This window comes from Lissotriton vulgaris, chromosome 2_1, assembly GCF_964263255.1.
Source record: "Lissotriton vulgaris chromosome 2_1, aLisVul1.2, whole genome shotgun sequence".
NCBI classification, from domain to species: domain Eukaryota; kingdom Metazoa; phylum Chordata; class Amphibia; order Caudata; family Salamandridae; genus Lissotriton; species Lissotriton vulgaris.
The window spans coordinates 1,063,975,595-1,063,993,719 of NC_141687.1; the positions used below are offsets into that span (position 1 = coordinate 1,063,975,595).

At 50.5% G+C, this 18,125-nt stretch overlaps 1 protein-coding gene across 2 annotated transcripts in view; it reads left to right on the forward strand.

Annotated features, from left to right (window-relative positions):
• The window catches only part of KMT2A (lysine methyltransferase 2A), a 1,431,261-nt gene that overhangs the window by 1,122,532 nt on the left and 290,604 nt on the right, over positions 1–18,125 (forward strand). For both annotated transcript variants that reach the window (XM_086956712.1, XM_086956713.1), the window contains exon 25: positions 17,694–17,854. In XM_086956712.1, coding sequence (XP_086812838.1) covers positions 17,694–17,854 — 161 coding nt within the window. The remainder of the gene's footprint in view (positions 1–17,693; positions 17,855–18,125) is intronic.

The following is an 18,125-nucleotide window of genomic DNA, read 5'->3' on the forward strand; positions in this document are numbered from 1 at the left end:
CTAAACTTTTGTGATCTTTTGATCCATTTCGAAGTTTTTACGACTCCGACAGTGCCGTTAGGGATGCCCGGATTCAAGCACTGCGACGAGTGCGACCGTACCATGTTGGTCACGGATCCCCACCGCCTGTGCCTGATGTCTTTGGGCGTCGACCATGACGACGAGGCCTGCTCCGACTGTCGGGCCCTTTCGAGGAAGGCCAGGCGGGAGCGGTCCCGCAGGCGACTCGAAATCCGCCAGTCGGCCCGCGCCGTGTGAGGTCCCGGTCCCGGTCCCACGGCAGGTCGAGGGACAGGTCGCGGGGACGGAGCCGTCACAGCTCCGGGAGTCGGCGCCACTCCTCCGGGTCCAAGTCGTCAGGTAAGAAGCATAAGAAGTCGAAGAGACATCATCGCTCTTCTAACTCCCCCCGACGCTCGCGCGATGCGGCCGGGGGTTCGGGTGACACCGCCCACGCGGCTCCTCAGGAGTCGCGGGCGCCGCGTTCGTCCCCATACCCCCCGGTCCCTGGGCTGAGCGCGATGCCGGAGGAGATCGAGCGTTTCCTCATGGCCATGAGGTCCCTTTCTCCTTCGACGGTTTCCGCGGCGCCTTCGGGCCCAGCGAACCCGTCTGGGGGCCCTAGTGGGTCGGGGGCTACGACCCAGACGGCGTCGGGTGCTTCGGCCTCGACGCGCCGCCGGTGCCGCAGGGCCCCACGATCCCGACACCGCCGGTGCCCTCGGGCCCGGCGCCGCAGGGTACAGCAGCCCCGGGGTCGTCGGCGCCTTCTGGCCCGGTGCCGCAGAGCGCCGCTGGACCCTCCTCGGGCGATGGATCGTCACCGGTGGACCTTACGACCCCCCCGGCGTCGGTCCGTGTGGTGTCCCCTCCGGCGTCGTCCTCGGGCGGCGCCGTCCCCGATGCCTCCTCTCAATCGGTTCCGACGTCGGGACGACGCCTATCGGCGCCGATCTCGACGCCGTTTGGAGATTTTAGTTTCTATGAACCGTCCTCATTCAATTACGACCCTGAATCTCAGGAGATGGGGGAAGAGGAGAATTGGGAGGGGTCTGAGGACCCTCTGGCAAGGGAGTGCCAGTCTAACATGGACTGGACAGGAGACCTTGGGGAGGCCAGTGGCCTGGACACCTCTCCAGACACTGGATTTGGCTCTCCTCCTACCGTGGCTTCGGAGGAGGGTGCTACTTATGGTGTGGTGTTGATGAGGGCTGCCAAGGCCTTGGGCCTTGAGCTCCCCGTCGCAGCCGTGAGGACTAACCTCCTCACTGAGGTCCTTAAGCCGCAGTCATGCTCCATGGAGCCTCTGCTGCCGTTTAATGAGGCCTTGACGGACGTTCTTTTGGGCATTTGGTCCAGGCCCGCTACAGGTTCGCCTGTAGATAGGAACGTGGCCAGACGCCACCGCCCGGCCCCGGGCGACCCATGTTTCCTGTCCACCCACCCCACTCCCGAGAGTCTGGTTATCCAGGCCTCGAACTTCCAGACCGCCTTCCCGACGGCCCCGCCGGACAGGGAGTCCAAGAGGTACGAGAACTATGGCAAGAAGATCTTCTCGTCCCTTAGCTTGGGACTGCGGTCTTCCAACACCGCATGCCTCTTGGGCCGTTACACCCACTCTCTGTGGGAAACGGTGGCGGAAGTGCTGCCAGAGTGTCCGTTGGAGGTACGGGCCAAACTCGGCCAAGCCCTAGTGGAGGGCCGGGACGCAGCAAAGTATTCAATCAGGTGCGGACTGGATACTACTGACTCGCTGGGCAGAGCGATGGCTACGACGGTGGCGGTACGACGCCACGCCTGGCTGAGATCCGCCAACTTTTCGGCAGACGTCCAAAATACACTCATGGACATGCCGTTCGATGGCCGTCGCCTCTTTGGCGACAAGGCAGACCACGCGCTTGAGCGCTTTAAGGACTCCAGGGCTACGGCCAAGTCCTTGGGCCTCTCGGCCCCGCGCCAGCAAATGGGTGCCTTTCGCTCCTGTCGTGGCCAGGGAAGGGGCGCCCCCACACGTGCTGCCAGCCACTCGCCGCAAACTCGTCCAGCGCGGCGGCGGCCGTGGAAACCGCCGTGGAGGCGGTCGGGGAAACAAGCGGAGCCAGTCCACACCTGCCCCCGCAGCATCCGCCTCTAAACCCTCCTAGTCCGTGCTGACGCCAGTGGGAGGCAGGGTTCGCCATCACCACTCTCACTGGCGCACAGTCACTTCGGACAGGTGGGTGCTGCAGATCGTCCGAAGGGGCTACTCCCTCCCCTTCGAGACGACCCCTCAAGCCATGCCACTGCAACACCACCGCGTATCGGGGGATCACTTGCGGGTCCTGCAGGAGGAAGTTTCGGCCCTCTTGGCCAAGGGGGCCATCGAGCGCGTTCCTGGGCCAGAAGTAGGACGTGGTTGCTACTCCCACTACTTCCTGGTACCCAAGAAGGGCAAAGGGGGCCTACGCCCTATCTTGGATCTGAGGAACGTCAACGGCTTCCTCCGGAAGGAGAAGTTCAAAATGCTGACACTGGCTCAGGTCTTGGCTGCCCTAGACCCAGGAGACTGGATGGTAGCGTTGGACTTGCAGGACGCATATTTCCACATCCCCGTCCTGCCGGCCCACCGGCGTTACCTGCGGTTCACGGTAGGCCTCGGGCACTTTCAGTTTACCGTGCTCCCCTTCGGCCTTACCAGCGCCCCACGAGTGTTCACGAAGGTGATGACGGTGGTCGCAGCTCATCTGCGCAGGTTAGGGGTCTCAGTCTTCCCCTACCTAGACGACTGGTTGTTGAAGGCGGGCTCGCCCCAGACAGTCGTCAGCCACCTCCAGACTACGGCGGATCTCCTGCACCAGCTGGGATTTTCCATCAATGTGCCGAAGTCACACCTGTGCCCTTCTCAAAAGCTCCTTTTCATCGGACCAGTTCTCGACTCGGCGCAGTTTCGGGTTTACCCACCCGAACAGCGGGTTTGGAATATACAGGCTCTGATTCCGATCTTCAGGCCGTTATCCCGGGTTTCGGTCAGGTTGACGCTGCGGCTTCTGGGGCTGATGGCCTCCTGCATCCTTCTGGTGCATCACGCACTGTGGCGGATGCGGGCTCTGCAGTGGGACCTGAAGTTTCAGTGGGCCCAGCATCGGGGCAACCTGTCCGACCATGTCCTGATCTCGTAGGGCACTGCGAGACAGCTGCAGTGGTGGCTCACGGACCGCGATTTGGTCAACGGCAGATCCCTCTCCCTTCCCCAACCGGAGCACGTAGTTGTGACGGACGCGTCCCTCCAGGGCTGGGGAGGCCACTTGGGAGAGGCGGAGATCAGAGGACTCTGATCTCCGGCGGAGTCCCGGCTTCATATCAATCTGTTGGAGCTGCGGGCGATTCGTCTGGCACTGAAAGCATTCCTCCCGTCTGTCCGAGGGAGTGCAGTGCAGGTGTTCACGGACAATACCACCGCCATGTGGTACTGCAACAAACAGGGCGGAGTGGGGTCGTGGACCCTTTTCCAGGAGGCTCTGCGTCTCTGGCAATGGCTGGAACATCAGGGCGTGACTCTGGTGGTTCAACACCTGGCAGGTTCTCTGAACGCCAGGGTGGACGAACTCAGCCGTCGGTGCTCGATGGATCACGAATGGCGTCTGAACTCGGACGTGGCGCAAGGCCTCTTTTTGCGATGGGGAGAGCCTTGGTTAGATCTATTCGCCACCGAAGAGAACGCGCAATGTCATCTGTTCTGCGCGTTGGAATTTCCAAGGCGGCACTCGCTCGGAGACGCTTTTCGTCGCGAGTGGAGCTGCGGTCTGTTGTACGCTTTTCCGCCTATACCTCTTCTGCCCAGAGTGCTGAAGAAGATCAAGCGTGACCGGGCACAAGTCATCCTTGTGGCTCCGGTCTGGGCACGAAGGTACTCGTATCCCGAGCTACTCAGTATGTCAGTCGATCCCCCGGTTCGTCTGCCTCTTCAGGAGGACCTTCTGTTGCAGCAGCAGGGGACTGTCCTCCACCCGAACCTGTCCAGTCTCCACCTCCATGCTTGGAGATTGAGCGGCGACAGTTGAGGCCATTTGACTTGCCTCCTGAAGTTTGCAACATCATTCTGGCAGCCAGGCGTCCCTCCACAAAGACGGTATTCGCCTGCAGGTGGAACATATTTGTGGCATGGTGCACAGCAAAGGCTGTGGATCCCCTCAATGCCCCTCTCTCTGAAGTTCTTCTCTTCCTTCTTTCTCTTGCCCAGCAGGGCTCTGCTCTGGGCACTGTCAAGGGCTATCTTTCTGCACTTTCAGCCTTTCTGAGGCTGCCTGACCAACCTTCTTTGTTCAAGTCCCTTATCATAAATCGATTCCTGAAGGGCATCACTCATACCTTTCCTCCTGTTCCCTTCGTGATGCCTCAGTGGGACTTGAACCTGGTTCTGACATTTCTGATGTGCGCTCCCTTTGAGCCACTTCACAACTGCCCTCTTCGCCTTCTTTCTTTGAAGACTGCCTTCCTGGTAGCCATCACCTCTGCCAGGAGAGTGAGTGAGCTCCAGGCTCTCTCTTGTAAGCCTCCTTTCCTCTCAGTCAACCCGGACAAGGTTTTTTTAAGGACTAGACCCTCCTTCTTGCCTAAGGTGGTCACGGCCTTCCACATTGTCCATCACATTGCCCACCTTCTTTCCGCCTCCGCACCCCTCGAGAGAGGAGGAGAGGCTCCACCGTCTGGACCCAAAACGTGCGCTCTCGTTCTATCTGGATCGCACACGCCAGTTCCGGGTGGATGATCAACTCTTTGTTGGGTACGCGTGCGCTAAGAAAGGGAAAGCGGTGCACAAACTGACCATCTCTCGATGGATTATCATGTGCATCCAGGCATGTTACTCCTTGGCTAAGAAGGAACCCCCTGTTGGGCTGAGGGCTCATTCCACTCGAGCCACGGCCACTACAACTTTCTTGGGCCGAGCTGTGCCCTTGCAGGACATTTGCCAGGCAGCTACGTGGGCCTCGTTGCACACGTTTGCAAGGCACTACTGCCTGGACAGTCAGGTCCGGAGGGACGGCTACTTTGGCCGTTCCGTTCTCCAGGACTTTCTGGTGTAAATATTGGTTCGCAGACCCACCACCACGGGGATGGTATTGCTGGGGTATCTATTCTAAGGTAAGGAATCTATCACTAACGTGTCTCTTTCAGATGCACAAGTTACTACTTGTGTAACGATATATCTGTAAGAGACATTAGTTAGTGATAGATTCCTTACCGACCCACCCATCCTCCCCGTTCTGCGAACCGATATCTAGGGTTAAGGTCATTCCCTTTCAGGGCCCTAGTTTCTTGGCACCAGTGTCGGTTTTTGTCATGGCTCTGCGCTTCTGGCGCGGAAAAGCTGTGGCTAAGAACTGACGTCAGCACGCGGTGGCGGCGTCTAAGTACTCCGACGTCATCACGGCGCCCACGACGCTGACGACGGACGCGGAGCCGCAGACGACGCCTACCGACGCGCAAGGGTACTGCTACGCAAAACTTTCCGGATCCAGTCTGACGCCTGGGGATATTCTAAGGTAAGGAATCTATCACTTACTAATGTCTCTTACAGATATATCGTTACACAAGTAGTAACTTGTGCTTTCGTTGATCTAATGATTTTTAGTGAATATTTCACAGTTTCAAAACTCGACACTTAGAAGAATTTCCAAGTGAAAACCAGTCAATGTTACCCTATGGAGAAAATGTAAGTTATCAGCTTTCAGGTAAGTAATCGACTGGCAAAGTTAATGTTCTGGGGTTAGACTCGGGGGTCTCCCAGGTTCAGTAAGGTACTGTAGTTACACCCTCAGCGGCACAGGGGCAGCCGGGTGCAGAGAGAGTAGGCCCAATGTTAGCCTGCAGCGGTTAGGGGGCCTTTGGTTGGTGGCTGCTAGCAGGCAGGACACGCAGCTGTGGGAGCTGGGCTTCTGGTCTTTGCTAAGGCAAGTGGGGAAGTCTAACAGAACAGCGGTTGCACTTCCAGCAACACTGGGGCGGCTGGGTGCAGGGTGCTTTTGGGCCCCGTCAGGCGCCCAATGGATTTCAATGGGAAAGTTGCAAGACGAGCAAAGGCTGCAGGCTCGGGGTCAGAGATTCTTCAGGTGCGACCGCCACTTGGAGAGGTAAGTTGGGAAGCTGTAGGTTAAGTAGGCACCCAGGAATTGGGCACAGGGAGCCGCAAGGCGCCGTGTGCAGGGGTGTCTTTTGTCGTCTGGAAATCTTACGAGAGACGAGAAGGGTCCTTGGGTGTTGAATTCTTGGTCACAGTCGCCGGGGGGACGTCCTCATGGTCTTTGTCAACTTAGGCACGGGCCAGGCTCGGCGGGTGCAGAGTTTGCTGGATTCGCTGTTTCTGGCTGGCAGCAGGGGTTTAGGATCTTTGAGCAGAACCACTGCTCATGGGAGTCCCAGTCTTTAGATGAGCAAAGCAGTCTCCCAGCACCATATACTCTTAATGGCATCACTGCACTTACAGTGCCTAGGAATGGTCCTCAGTACTGTAGGGGCACAGCACCTGTGCACACACCACTGGCATAGTGCACCCAGCTAGAGGGGTGACTGATGTATGCCAGGGCAGTGTTTGTGGGCATGGCACACAGGGATGTGTGCCATGTCGACTCTCTGTTTAGTTCTGCACCAAGACACTCAGCCTGCAAAGGCAGTGTGTGTGTGCCAGGGTACAGGGCCCCTAAGGATGGCACAATAAGTGCTGCAGCCCTTAGGGGTCTTCTCTGGTCACAGTACCCTGGGTACCTAGGGTACCATTTACCAGGGGCTGACATGTGGCCAGAGATGCCAATTGGGTTTAGGCTTCAATACAGTTTTAGGGAAGGAACACGGGCCCTGGGTACCGGATTGGCAGGAGCCCAGGGCACACTCAGTCAAAGTACATCAGCAAAAAGTGGGGACATACCATGCAATAATGATGGCACTTTCTCTCCCACCCCCCCCCCCCACCCCCCCCTCTCCCAAAACAAACGAAAGGTGGTGAGATTAACCTTGCCATAGGGAGTCTTCATTGTCTAAGTGGAAGAACCTCAAAAGTCCATCTGCATTGGCAGTCCCAGGTCTGTGTTCCACTTCAAAGTCCATTCCCTGTAGGGAGATGGACCGTCTTAGTAGTTTTGGATTTTTCCCTTTCATCTGCATTAGCCATCTGAGAGATCTGTGGTCACTTTGAACCAGGAAGTGAGTTCCAAACAAGTAGGGCCTCAACTTCTTCAGGGACTAAACCACAGCAAAAGCCTCCCTCTCAATGGCACACCAACACTGCTCTCTGAGGAGTAGCCTCTTTTTTTTAAAAGCAACATGTTGGTCTTGGCCTTCATCATTGGATTGGGTAGGGCTCCCCATCTTCAAGATGGCGAGAGCCCGGAGTTGAGCTGCACCTCGCCTCCCCCACCTGAGGGGTGGGGTTGGCAGAGGCTGGCACACTCCTTTCCTCACTTTGGTTGTCTCGCCTGTCTTCCCGCCAGAGTGGGAGTCAGAACCGGTGGGGGCCAGTTGCTGAGTACATCAAGGGGTCTGAGAAGCTCACAAAGGCGGCTTGCCTTTGAAGCTTCCTCTGCCCATCCTGGGAGAGGATTTTAAGAAAAACAGCAGTTCCTTTGGAAATTTATAGTTAGTAATGATTAGAAAGACAAAGCGAAAATCGCATTAGCCAGGGGTTATGGGTCATGCCAGAGAGAAAGAAACACACATACCCTGACTCTGTTGGTGAATAGTTGTATTAAGAAATAAATTGTAAAGGAATACTCAAAATGTATACACATAAGAAAAAGGTATTTACAGTTGTGTAAAGTGCGCCAAGTGAAATATGAACCTAAACAATATAATTGACGTTGTGTAACCATATTTACAATGTTTCAAAGACTTTTGTTTCAGAAAGCGACCAAAACTCCATATTTTACAACTACATAGCCCCCATACAATGATAGAGTGCAATTTCAATGGTTCGCTTTTTTCCTTATTGTTAACGGCGTTTCGACCCTCTTTTGGGTGTAGGGTCTCTTCAGGACCTACAGTATTAGGGACATCTAGGGAAAGCAAAGGAATATTTTTTAGAACCTAAGATGGCCCATGTACCAGCTCAATCGCTGTATTCGGGATTGTACTTTGGTTTTACCTGGATGTGGAACTGCTGAGCGATTTGTGGGGTGTGTGTAACCCGTGTTGTAGTGAAAAGAAAGTACCCACTAGGAAACAGAGCCGTGTTCTTTGTGAGATGATAAATAAAATACATAATTACACAGGGCATAGGAAGAGTAAGGAGCAAATTGTAGGCGTTTTGCCTTTTTAATAATTATCAAGTATAAATTTCCACAGGAACCGCTGTTTTTCTTAAAATACTTAATCACCCGGGTTCCATAGTGAGTAGGGTTCTCTTGTTCTTCCTTTTCATCCTGGGGGAGGAGGCCTAGCACCACGCCCCTGGATGTGCATTGTTGCAGACCCACGAGAGCGGATGGCTCCCTACCCAGGGGTCCAGCAACATGTACTCTCGGTGGCAGCCTAGCCCTCCTCTCAGTCAGGACACTGGTTGTGGGTTAGTTTCAGGGGGCAACTTAAGTTGCCCTCTGTCGTGCATTTTACATGAAATCCTACACTAGCATCAGTGTGGATTTAATGTGCTGAGAAGTTTGATACCAAACTTTTCAGTCTTCAGTGTAGCCATCATGGTGCTGTGGAGTTTGTGATGTCGACCTCCTGGCACCATATACTCTTAATGGCAGCACTGCACTTACAGTGCCCAGGAATGGACCTGGGTACTGTAGGGGTACAGGGCTGATGCACCAGTACCCACACCACTGGCATAGAGCACCCAGCTAGAGGGGTGACTGAGGTATGCCAGGGCAGTGTGTTGTGGGCATGGCACACAGGGATGTGTGCCATGTCAACTCTTTGTTTTGTTCTGCACCAAGGCACTCAGCCTGCAAAGGCAGTGGGTATGTATCAGGGTACAGGGCCCCTAAGGCTGGCACAATAAGTGCTGCAGCCCTTGGGGGCCTTCTCTGGTCACAGTGCCCTGGGTACCATTTACCAGGGGCTTACATGTGGCCAGAGATGCCAATTGGGTTTAGGCTTCATTACAGTTTTAGGGAAAGAACACAGGCACTGGGCACCTGATTGGCAGGAGCCCAGGGCGCACTCAGTGAAAGTGCATCAGCAATTCAGCAAAAAGTGGGGGCATACCATGAAAGAAAGATGGTACTTAATCACATCTGTGCACACCATACCTCACTTTGATTTAGTATATACAGAGCCAGCTTCCTACACCATTGGTGCAAAATCAACCAACACACAAGATTCTAAGGCATTGCCTCAAATTACTGGACACACATGGTGTGGTTCATGCGACGTGTGTCACTTGACAAAAAATACAAAAAGCGTTGATGTGGGCCTACGATACCCCTGGATACAAAGGGCACACACCAATTGGAACTCGGAATACGTGATTTACCGTATCACATGCCCCTGCAGTAAGCAAAATATAGGCATGACCATGAGGAAAGTAAAAACACATATCATGGAGCATAGAAGCACCATTTTCCAGTATTGGGGTGTTTTTCAAAAATTCACATGCCTGAATCATTTCCCGTCGTCTGAGTGGGAGTCCTACGGTACATAAAAAAGCAATAATTTGTATATAAGAAAACCAAAACCCTTGGTAATACCAACCAGGAAGTAAAGTAGCCCTAAGCTACAATGGAAAAACTTCCACACTCATGACCATCCTAGTCATTTTGTATAGACCAAACTACAGCCAATCAGGCACCAGCACCCACCAGAATGTTCTCCTCAGAGACTCAGGCTCTCAGATTTTCTACCGCACGTTGTGTGAAAGGGAGTCTCCCTGAGCTCTGCTCAGTACTTTTCAACCTGACTGGTTTTTCTCCTATTTTTGGAATGTCTTCTTCGACATCTCTCTTCAGGTCAAGTGAGTCTTGTGGGAAGCTTAGGCTTTTTAAAGAAGATCACCCAAAAAAGTGCATTTATTGCCTATATCCAGACCATGAGGTAAAGGATTGTAAGATCTGCAGGACCTTTCCTCAGAAGACCCTCAGAGACAGGGAAGGTCGTCTTCTACTATGGTTGCAGAAGATTAAGGACCAGGATGATCCTCTATCTGAGGTACGAAGACTGGCTTCGGGGTCTTCTATATCTTCCAGAAAGAGAAAGATTGAGGAAGAGGTATCTTCTCCTGGGGCTAAGGTGTTGAGAAAAGCTAAGAATTCTAGCTTGCCTTCTTCTACTGCTAAAAAGGCTTCTCCACCTTCTAAATCTGGACCTAAAACGCCCCCGAGAAAGTCTGCTCAGTCTTTGCCATCTAAAAGACTGTCGGAGAAAAAAGTACCTCAGAAAAAGACCTCGTCAACTACCTCATCGTCGACGGCTGCTCCGTTGACGGGTCCAGTCTACAGTATTTCCTCCACGTCGACGGTCCTCCACGTCGACGGTTACTTTCTTTTCACCAAAGCCTCAGATGGTGATGTCGTCCGCTTCTTCACCGTCGACGATGGTCTTGGTTTCAGTGACACCCATCTCGTTGACGAAGATTCAACCATCAAGCGTCGACATTCCTTCGTCGTCGAAGTTAAAGAAGATATCGTTGACGAAGATTAGCCCGTCGACAAAAGTCATCCCGCCGACGGGTCCTTCGTCGACGAAAGAAGCTTTGCCGTTGACTACCACACCGTCGACAAGAAGTCCATCGTCGTCGAAGATTCTACCGTCGTCGACAGCTTCGTCGTCGAAGGCTTCGTCAACGAAACTTACCTAGTCGTTGACAACATTTTCGACATTGAAAGCCTGCATGCAATATCTCCGTCGACGGTGGGTCAGTCGACGCCTCTTCTGTCAACATGTACGGATCTACAGGTTTGGTCCGCTGCTCCGCCTGCTGCCTCTTTTACTTCACCATCGACGGGGGTTTCCTTATTACAAAGAAGAGGCTCTACTCTACCGCCTCTTTCACCCCTAAAGTTGCCTGAACAGCTTCTGGATTCAGAGGAAGATGATGATCAGGATTAATCTGATGAGGACAGTTTCCGAGCGGCCAGAAGGCCATCAGAACTATTAATAAAGATGCAAGAGGAAGATCACGATGAGGAAGAGTTTTTTCCTGCACCAGTTGCTCAAGCCCCTGCTGCAGTACCAACAGCACAGATGCCATTAGACCTCCTTACAAATTTACAATACATGTTAAATGACTATTACCGCCGGTTCCCTCCGTCGGCAGAGTCGCTTCCGGCGACACCCATGCCTCAAGCACCTGCCTCAGCCTTGAGAGCCCCAAGACCGTCTCCTTTGACACCAGTACCTGAGGTACATTCTTCTATTCCACCTTCTCCGGCACAATCCCACCATACGTGTATCACTACTGATGACGACAGAGGAAGGAGAGGTGGACGATCAATCCGTACTGTCGGAGTGATATAATTATCAGACGCAGACCCCATTACCTACTGCTCCTCATACGGCGGACTCTCCACCTGTAGATATTGGAGGATTCCATCTAGTAATGGAAAGAGCAACAAAGAGGTTTCAGATTACTATGGAAGCTAAGCAGCAGGATTGTTTTTATATGACTTTAAAGATCAGCCACACAAACAAGTGAGGACAATCCCAATAATAGATTTCATTTGGAAGGAGGGCCTGAAAGTCATGTGTACTCCAAATTCTTTACCCGCAGTTTTACCTCGAATTGACAAAGTACAAGGCGCCCAATACATCACCTACATGCCTTATCGGACAAGCTAAGACAGAGTCCGTTGTCACTCAAGCGGCACAGAACAGAGCTAGAAACCCGTCCTCACAAGTGACCGCCCCACCTGACAGAGATGGAAGACGTCTCTACTCCATCGGAAAAAAGGTGTCAACGATGGCTGTGACTACGATCCGAGCAGCAAATTCCCTAGCAATCCTAGGGAGATATGATGGACAGATGTGGTCAGGCATATCTCCATATCTCGAAAAGCTTCCGGAACCGGAGAGGTCAGAAGCAAAGGTGTCACATGAAGGGGAGTGCGTCTCTGCAGAGATGATTGACGCAGCTGTGGATGTGGCAACCACAGGCTTCTGACAATTGGCGGGCGCGGCAGTATTAAGGAGACAGGGTTGGCTGAAGTCAACTTCCTTCCGGCAAGAAGTCCAGGCAAAGATAATAGATATGCCTTAGGACTGAGAATATTACTATTTGGCCAGCACATTGATGAGGCTTTGCAGGCCATAAAGAAAGATACAGACACCGCAAGGTCGCTGGGAAACCTGCAATTTCGTAAATCGTCCTTTCGTGGCACCAAAGGACATGGATCCCTATTCAAATAGAGGAGGATATTCTCAGCAACGCTTGTACCATTCATCACAAGGTAACCAGCGATATCAACCGTATAAACAACAGACATACGGACAGCGAGGCAACAACTTTTCTCAAGGGAAAAGAAAATCCACCTATTGTGGACGAGATCCTGCTAAAAGGCAATGGGAACTGCCACCACCTCTGCCAGTACCAAGGTCAAAAGTTGGAGGAAGAATATCCCATTACTTATCAAATTGGTTCAAGATTACTACGGACAAGAGGGTCCTGGATGTAGTGGCCAGAGGACACGCTTTAGAATTTGTCAAATCCCTCCAAATTCACCTCCATATGTCCGCCACCAGCTCACCTCAAAGAGCTTCTTTCCCAAATAAATATAATGATTCGGAAGGGTGCAATCAATAAAGTTCCTAAATTACAAAGAGGAAGAGGTTTCTATTCGAAGTTCTTCCTCATAAGAAAGAAAACAGGAAAATGGCGCCCCATTCTCGACCTACGCCCCCTCAACAAATACCTCAAGAAGATGTCCTTCCGGATGTTAACACTTCAAGAAATCCTCCAGCTTCTTTCCCAAGGCGATCACATGGCTACCCTAGATCTTAAAGATGCCTACTTTCATGTGCTCATTCTCCCCAGGCACAGGACATTCTTGAGGTTCAGAGTGGCTGGCAGGGACATTCAATTCAAAGTTCTCCCGTTTGGGCTTCGTTCAGCGCCCTGAGTATTCACAAAGATATTAGCCCACGTAGCGGCACATCTTCGCTTGAAAGGCATTCAAATCTTCCTGTATTTAGACGATTGTCTTATCAAGACCAGTTCTTTATGAGCAGCAAGGGTACATGTCCAAAGATGACTCTCGCTCTTCCAGTCTCTGGGACTTTCAATCCATTTCAAGAAATCCCATCTTGTTCCGTCACAAAAGATATCGTTTCTGGGAGCAACATTAGACACTCGCCTCACCCAAGCTTTTGTCTCGAAAGACCGACAACTCAAGATTTGCAAGATGGCCCTCAACTTACGGCAAAAAGAGTACGTTTCAGTACGAATGTACAAGTCATTCCTAGGGATGCTATCATCCTGCATCCCTCTCATACCCAACTGCCGTCTCCGGATGAGACCTTTCCAAGAGGAACTCAGTCTACAATGGGTTAAAGTGTCAGGGTCGTTCGACGACAGAATCGCCATAACTTACCGTATGAGAGAAGCTTTTCTATGGTGGACCCGAAAAGAGAATCTGCAAATAGAGCATTCATTCCTAACGGAGATACCAAGTTACACCATCACCACGGATGCTTCCCTGGAAGTATGGAGGGCACACCTACAGGGAATGACCGTCAATGGGAAATGGAATGAACATCAAAAGAAGTGGCACATCAGCCTTCTAGAGTTGAGAGCAATTTTTCTGGCCCTGAAATCTTTTCAGACGTGATACACGGATCCACGGTTCTAATCAGGACAGACAATACAACAAGTATGCATTACTTGAACAAACAAGGGGGCACTAGATCGGCCCTTCTTTCTCAGGAGGCCCAGGATATTTGGAGTTGGGCTCTGCATCACAGAATAAATCTGTCAACAACCCACGTTCCAGGAATGTCCAATGTGCTCGCCGATTCTCTCAACAGAGCGACAGCTACAAATCACGAATGGGAACTTCCTCAGTCGACTCTGGACAGAGTTTTTCAGAAGTGGGGTCATCCTGACCTGGACTTATTTGCGACGAAGCAGAACCACAAATGCCCATACTTTGCAAATTGGATTCGCCACAAGGATTCATGAGGAGAAGCACTTTCGATGAAAAGGTCTCAAATATTTGCATACGCTTTTCCGCCGATTCCTTTGGCTCCCATGATCATCTGGAAAATGAAACCGCAACCATGCCGCCTCATCCTCATCACGCCCAGGTGGCCTCGCCAATATTGGTTCACCGAGCTCCTACTTCTCTCGGAGTCCAATCCCATACAGCTTCAAGCACTACCAAATCGTCTAACTGCAAGAGGGTAAAATTTGTCATCCGCACCCAGCTTCCTTGAAATTAGCAGCTTGGCTCCTCAACACGTTGAATTCGCCCATCTAGATATCCCAGAGGATTGTAAAGAGGTTTTAGCCAATGCTCGAGCGCCTGCTACTATTAAGACTTACAAACTTAAATGGAAAAGGTTTTGTGCCTGGTGTCTCGCAGCCAACTTACATCCACTCCATGTGAAACCAGAACAGATTTTACCGTTCTTTCTTCAATTGGCTAAGTCTGGCTTGTCTCATTCCACACTGAAAGTGTTTTTAGCACCCATCTCCAGATTCCGTCAGGATGGCTCTAATTCTTTGTATTCCACTAGAATAATTCAGCAATTCTTCAAAGGCCTTTTTCGAATGTTCCCACCTGTTCGGCGTCCACCTCCTTCCTGGTACTTGAATGTGGTACTCTCTCAGCTCATGCATCACCCCTTTGAGCCTATGCATAAAGTGGATCTCAAATTCCTTTCCTGGAAGGTTTCTCTCCTTCTAGCTCTAACATCGGCACGTAGAGTCAGTGACATTCAAGCGTTCGCCATCAAAGCTCAGTTTTTACAGTTCACTTCAAATTCGGTGGTGCTACGTACCAATCCAAGCTACATGCCTAAAGTTCCATCCGACTTTCACCTAATGAGCCGGTGCTTTTAAAGACATTACTAATCCGCAAAAGAAAGCGGAGAAGGCCTTGCATTCCCTGGACATCAGAAGATGTCTTAAATTTGACCTACGAACTGCTACATTGCGTAAGACAGATCAGCTCTTTGTAGCATACGGAAGGATACGTCAAGGATTCGCTGTATCTAAGCAGACCATAGCCCGTTGGGTGTCCTCAGCAATTAGTCTCTGTCACTAGCAAGCAGGGAGACCATTGCAATCATTGCCAAGAGTGCATTCTACGAGAGCGGTCTCCTCTTTGCTGGAGTGCCTCTTCATCATATTTGCAGAGCAGCAACCTGGACCAGCACGCATACCTTCACCAAGCACTATTGCTTGGATGCTGCCAGCGATGCAGATACTTCAGTGGGACGAGCAGTGCTTAACAATCTTTTAAATAAGGTGAGCCTCTGTTCTCCCTCCTCCTCTATACTCTTCTAGACGCTTATGTTAATTGTAATAATGTTTGCAAAATGTACATATGCATACCTAGGTGGAACATTAAAAACCGTGCGTGCTGAGGAATATGTGAGGGATTTACTAGTGTCTTAACGCATGCCCCCATGAGCTACCCCAGCACGAATAATTCTATACCAATTTTCATTATGTGCTTTACCCTACAGATAAACAAATGTGAGTTACATAGGGATACCCTCCCCTTGGAAATGACAGATTGTAAGGATACCCTACTCTGGTACAGAGGGTAAATATAAAACTGGGGATCTGATTGGTCCTGAAGAAAGCCGGAGTGACTCAACACTGTGGTCACTCATAACACGGCTGAAATATGTCAACATTTTGTCAGTAAAGAGGCGTGAAGGAACTCTCCCATCACCACCATCCTTCACGTTTTTAGACCTAAGCGGTGGTTCCAGGAATAAATTGTTGTACAGAGAAACCACCGAGCTTGTTTTAAACCTTCACTGCACTTTTCTTTCGGTGATCCCAATGCATATTGATATAGAATTTCTTTTTTATGTTTGTATTGCTTCCCCTCCCTTTTGCTTCACCTGAGGCGTTGGTCTGCGCAGGGGTGTATTGCAAACAAGCCTAATGATGAAGCGTTTCAATTTTGTGAGTGAGAGCAGTATTTCTCCACATAGCATGTGCCACCTTCTGATCACTTTTTAATACTCCTCTGTTTGTGTTACAGTGAACAAACGTACCATCTCTTGATGGGTCGTACTATGCATTAAGATCTGATATTCTTTGGCTAAAAAGAAACCTCCAGTAGGACTGCGCGCTCACTCTACCAGGGCGACAGCTGCTACTATTGCTTTGGGACGTGGAGTTCCGCTGGTGACATCTGCCATACAGCCATGTAGGCATCCCTGCACATGTTTACTAAGCATTACTGCCTAGACAGCACAGTCTGGAGAGACTGCTTTTTCGGCCGTTATATTCTCCAGGACTTCCTGGTGTGAACTTAATATGCAGACCCACCTCCGGGGTTGGTATTGCTGGGGTATCTATTCTAAGGTAAGGAATCTATAACTAATGGTCTCTTTCAGATTAACAAGTTACTTACCTTCGGTAACGATGTATTTGTAAGAGACTTAAATTAGTTATAGATTCCTTATTACCCCACCCAACCTCTCCATTCTGTGAACTGACTTCTAGGGACTCCCTTACAGAGCCTTAGTTTTGTGCACCAGTGGTCAGTGTCTTGCATGGCTCTGCGCTTCTGGCGTGGAAAGTAGTGTCAGAACTGAGGGCGCGCAGGGGCGGCGTCTAAGTAGACACTGCGATGTCATCCTGGTGACCACGCCGCTGACGGCGAACGCAGCGTCGACCGACGCGCAGAGGTACTGCTACGAAAACATTTCTCCGGATCCAGTCTGACGCCTTGGGATATTTCTACGGTAAGGAATCTATAACTAATGTTCGTCTCTTCCAGATACATCGTTACCGAAGGGAAGTAACTTGTTTTTATAGTCTGTGGGCTGATTCCCTGCATGGCAACCTGTGCCTGAGGTGCGTCCTACGGAAACTGCTCTACCTGCTATGATCTGCAGTACATACTGTCTGAGTCGCCTATAAAGTTTTCTTATTTAAAAAGAACAACATTGGTAAATCCATCATAAGATAGGCTACAGTGCTTAGTTATGCATTTAACTTTAAAACGATTTTACCATTTGTTGTCTTTGTTATATGTGTAATAAAACAAATTTTCAGGGCTCCACTTATGGGTGGTACAGTTCTCATATGCATAACTTCAGTGAAGATTCCAGCGATTCAGAAGTAGGATTACAAGTCAGTAACATTTCTTTTCAAGTTAGTCTTACATGTCAACCAGTGGCATCATCCGCTGTTGTGCAACTAAACACTGCTTAGATGAGACAAGAGTCGCAAATAGGAATATTTGTCATATTTAGCTGAGGCATTTTTATGTTTCGTGGAGCTTTCCAGCTTCTTCTTACAGTATACCGAATTTTAAAGAATAATATGCTCTAATCAAGAAGTCTGCTTTCTAGTCATGCGCATATTCTCAAATCATTTGTGATGCATTTTTTTGCTAACAGTTTTATAAAAGTGGAGAAAGCTTCATATGATTGTAGATGGAATACTAGATGTTCTGACTCGGTGTGTGATCCATGCCTCTGAAAATAGTAAATGTATCCCTGTGCAAAGAATAGAAAGTGAATTGGATTTTTCATGTGGTTACTGACAAGGACTTCTACTTAAGGTCTCAATTGCATGCATTCTTGCTCCCTCTTTCCAGGTGTTCTCGTGTTTACTGGAGTACGATTGATGCACGAAAACGCTGTGTGTACACCTGCAAGATCATGGAATGTCAACCTCCAGCATCCGAACCAGATATTAACAGCACTGTGGAGCACAATGACAATCGGACAACTCCTCTAATGCTTGCACTTACAGCAGGTAGTGTTCCCCCACATCCCTCCAGTAATGATTTAGAGTAATCTGTCTGCAAGTTTTCTTCTTAGACCTTTAGAACTTGCAGTCAATCAGTGAGAGTCCCTGAACCCAAACCCTCCAGTTCAGACTGAGAACTTATGATGCTGAAGCTGCACTCACAAGCTGTTCAATTATAGACTTAATCTGCTCTCTGGGTCCAGGTGTTCTCCAGTTTCAGACTTGTAGAAATTATATTAAATCAGTGGTAGCATTTTACATAAAACCAAAAGTTGCA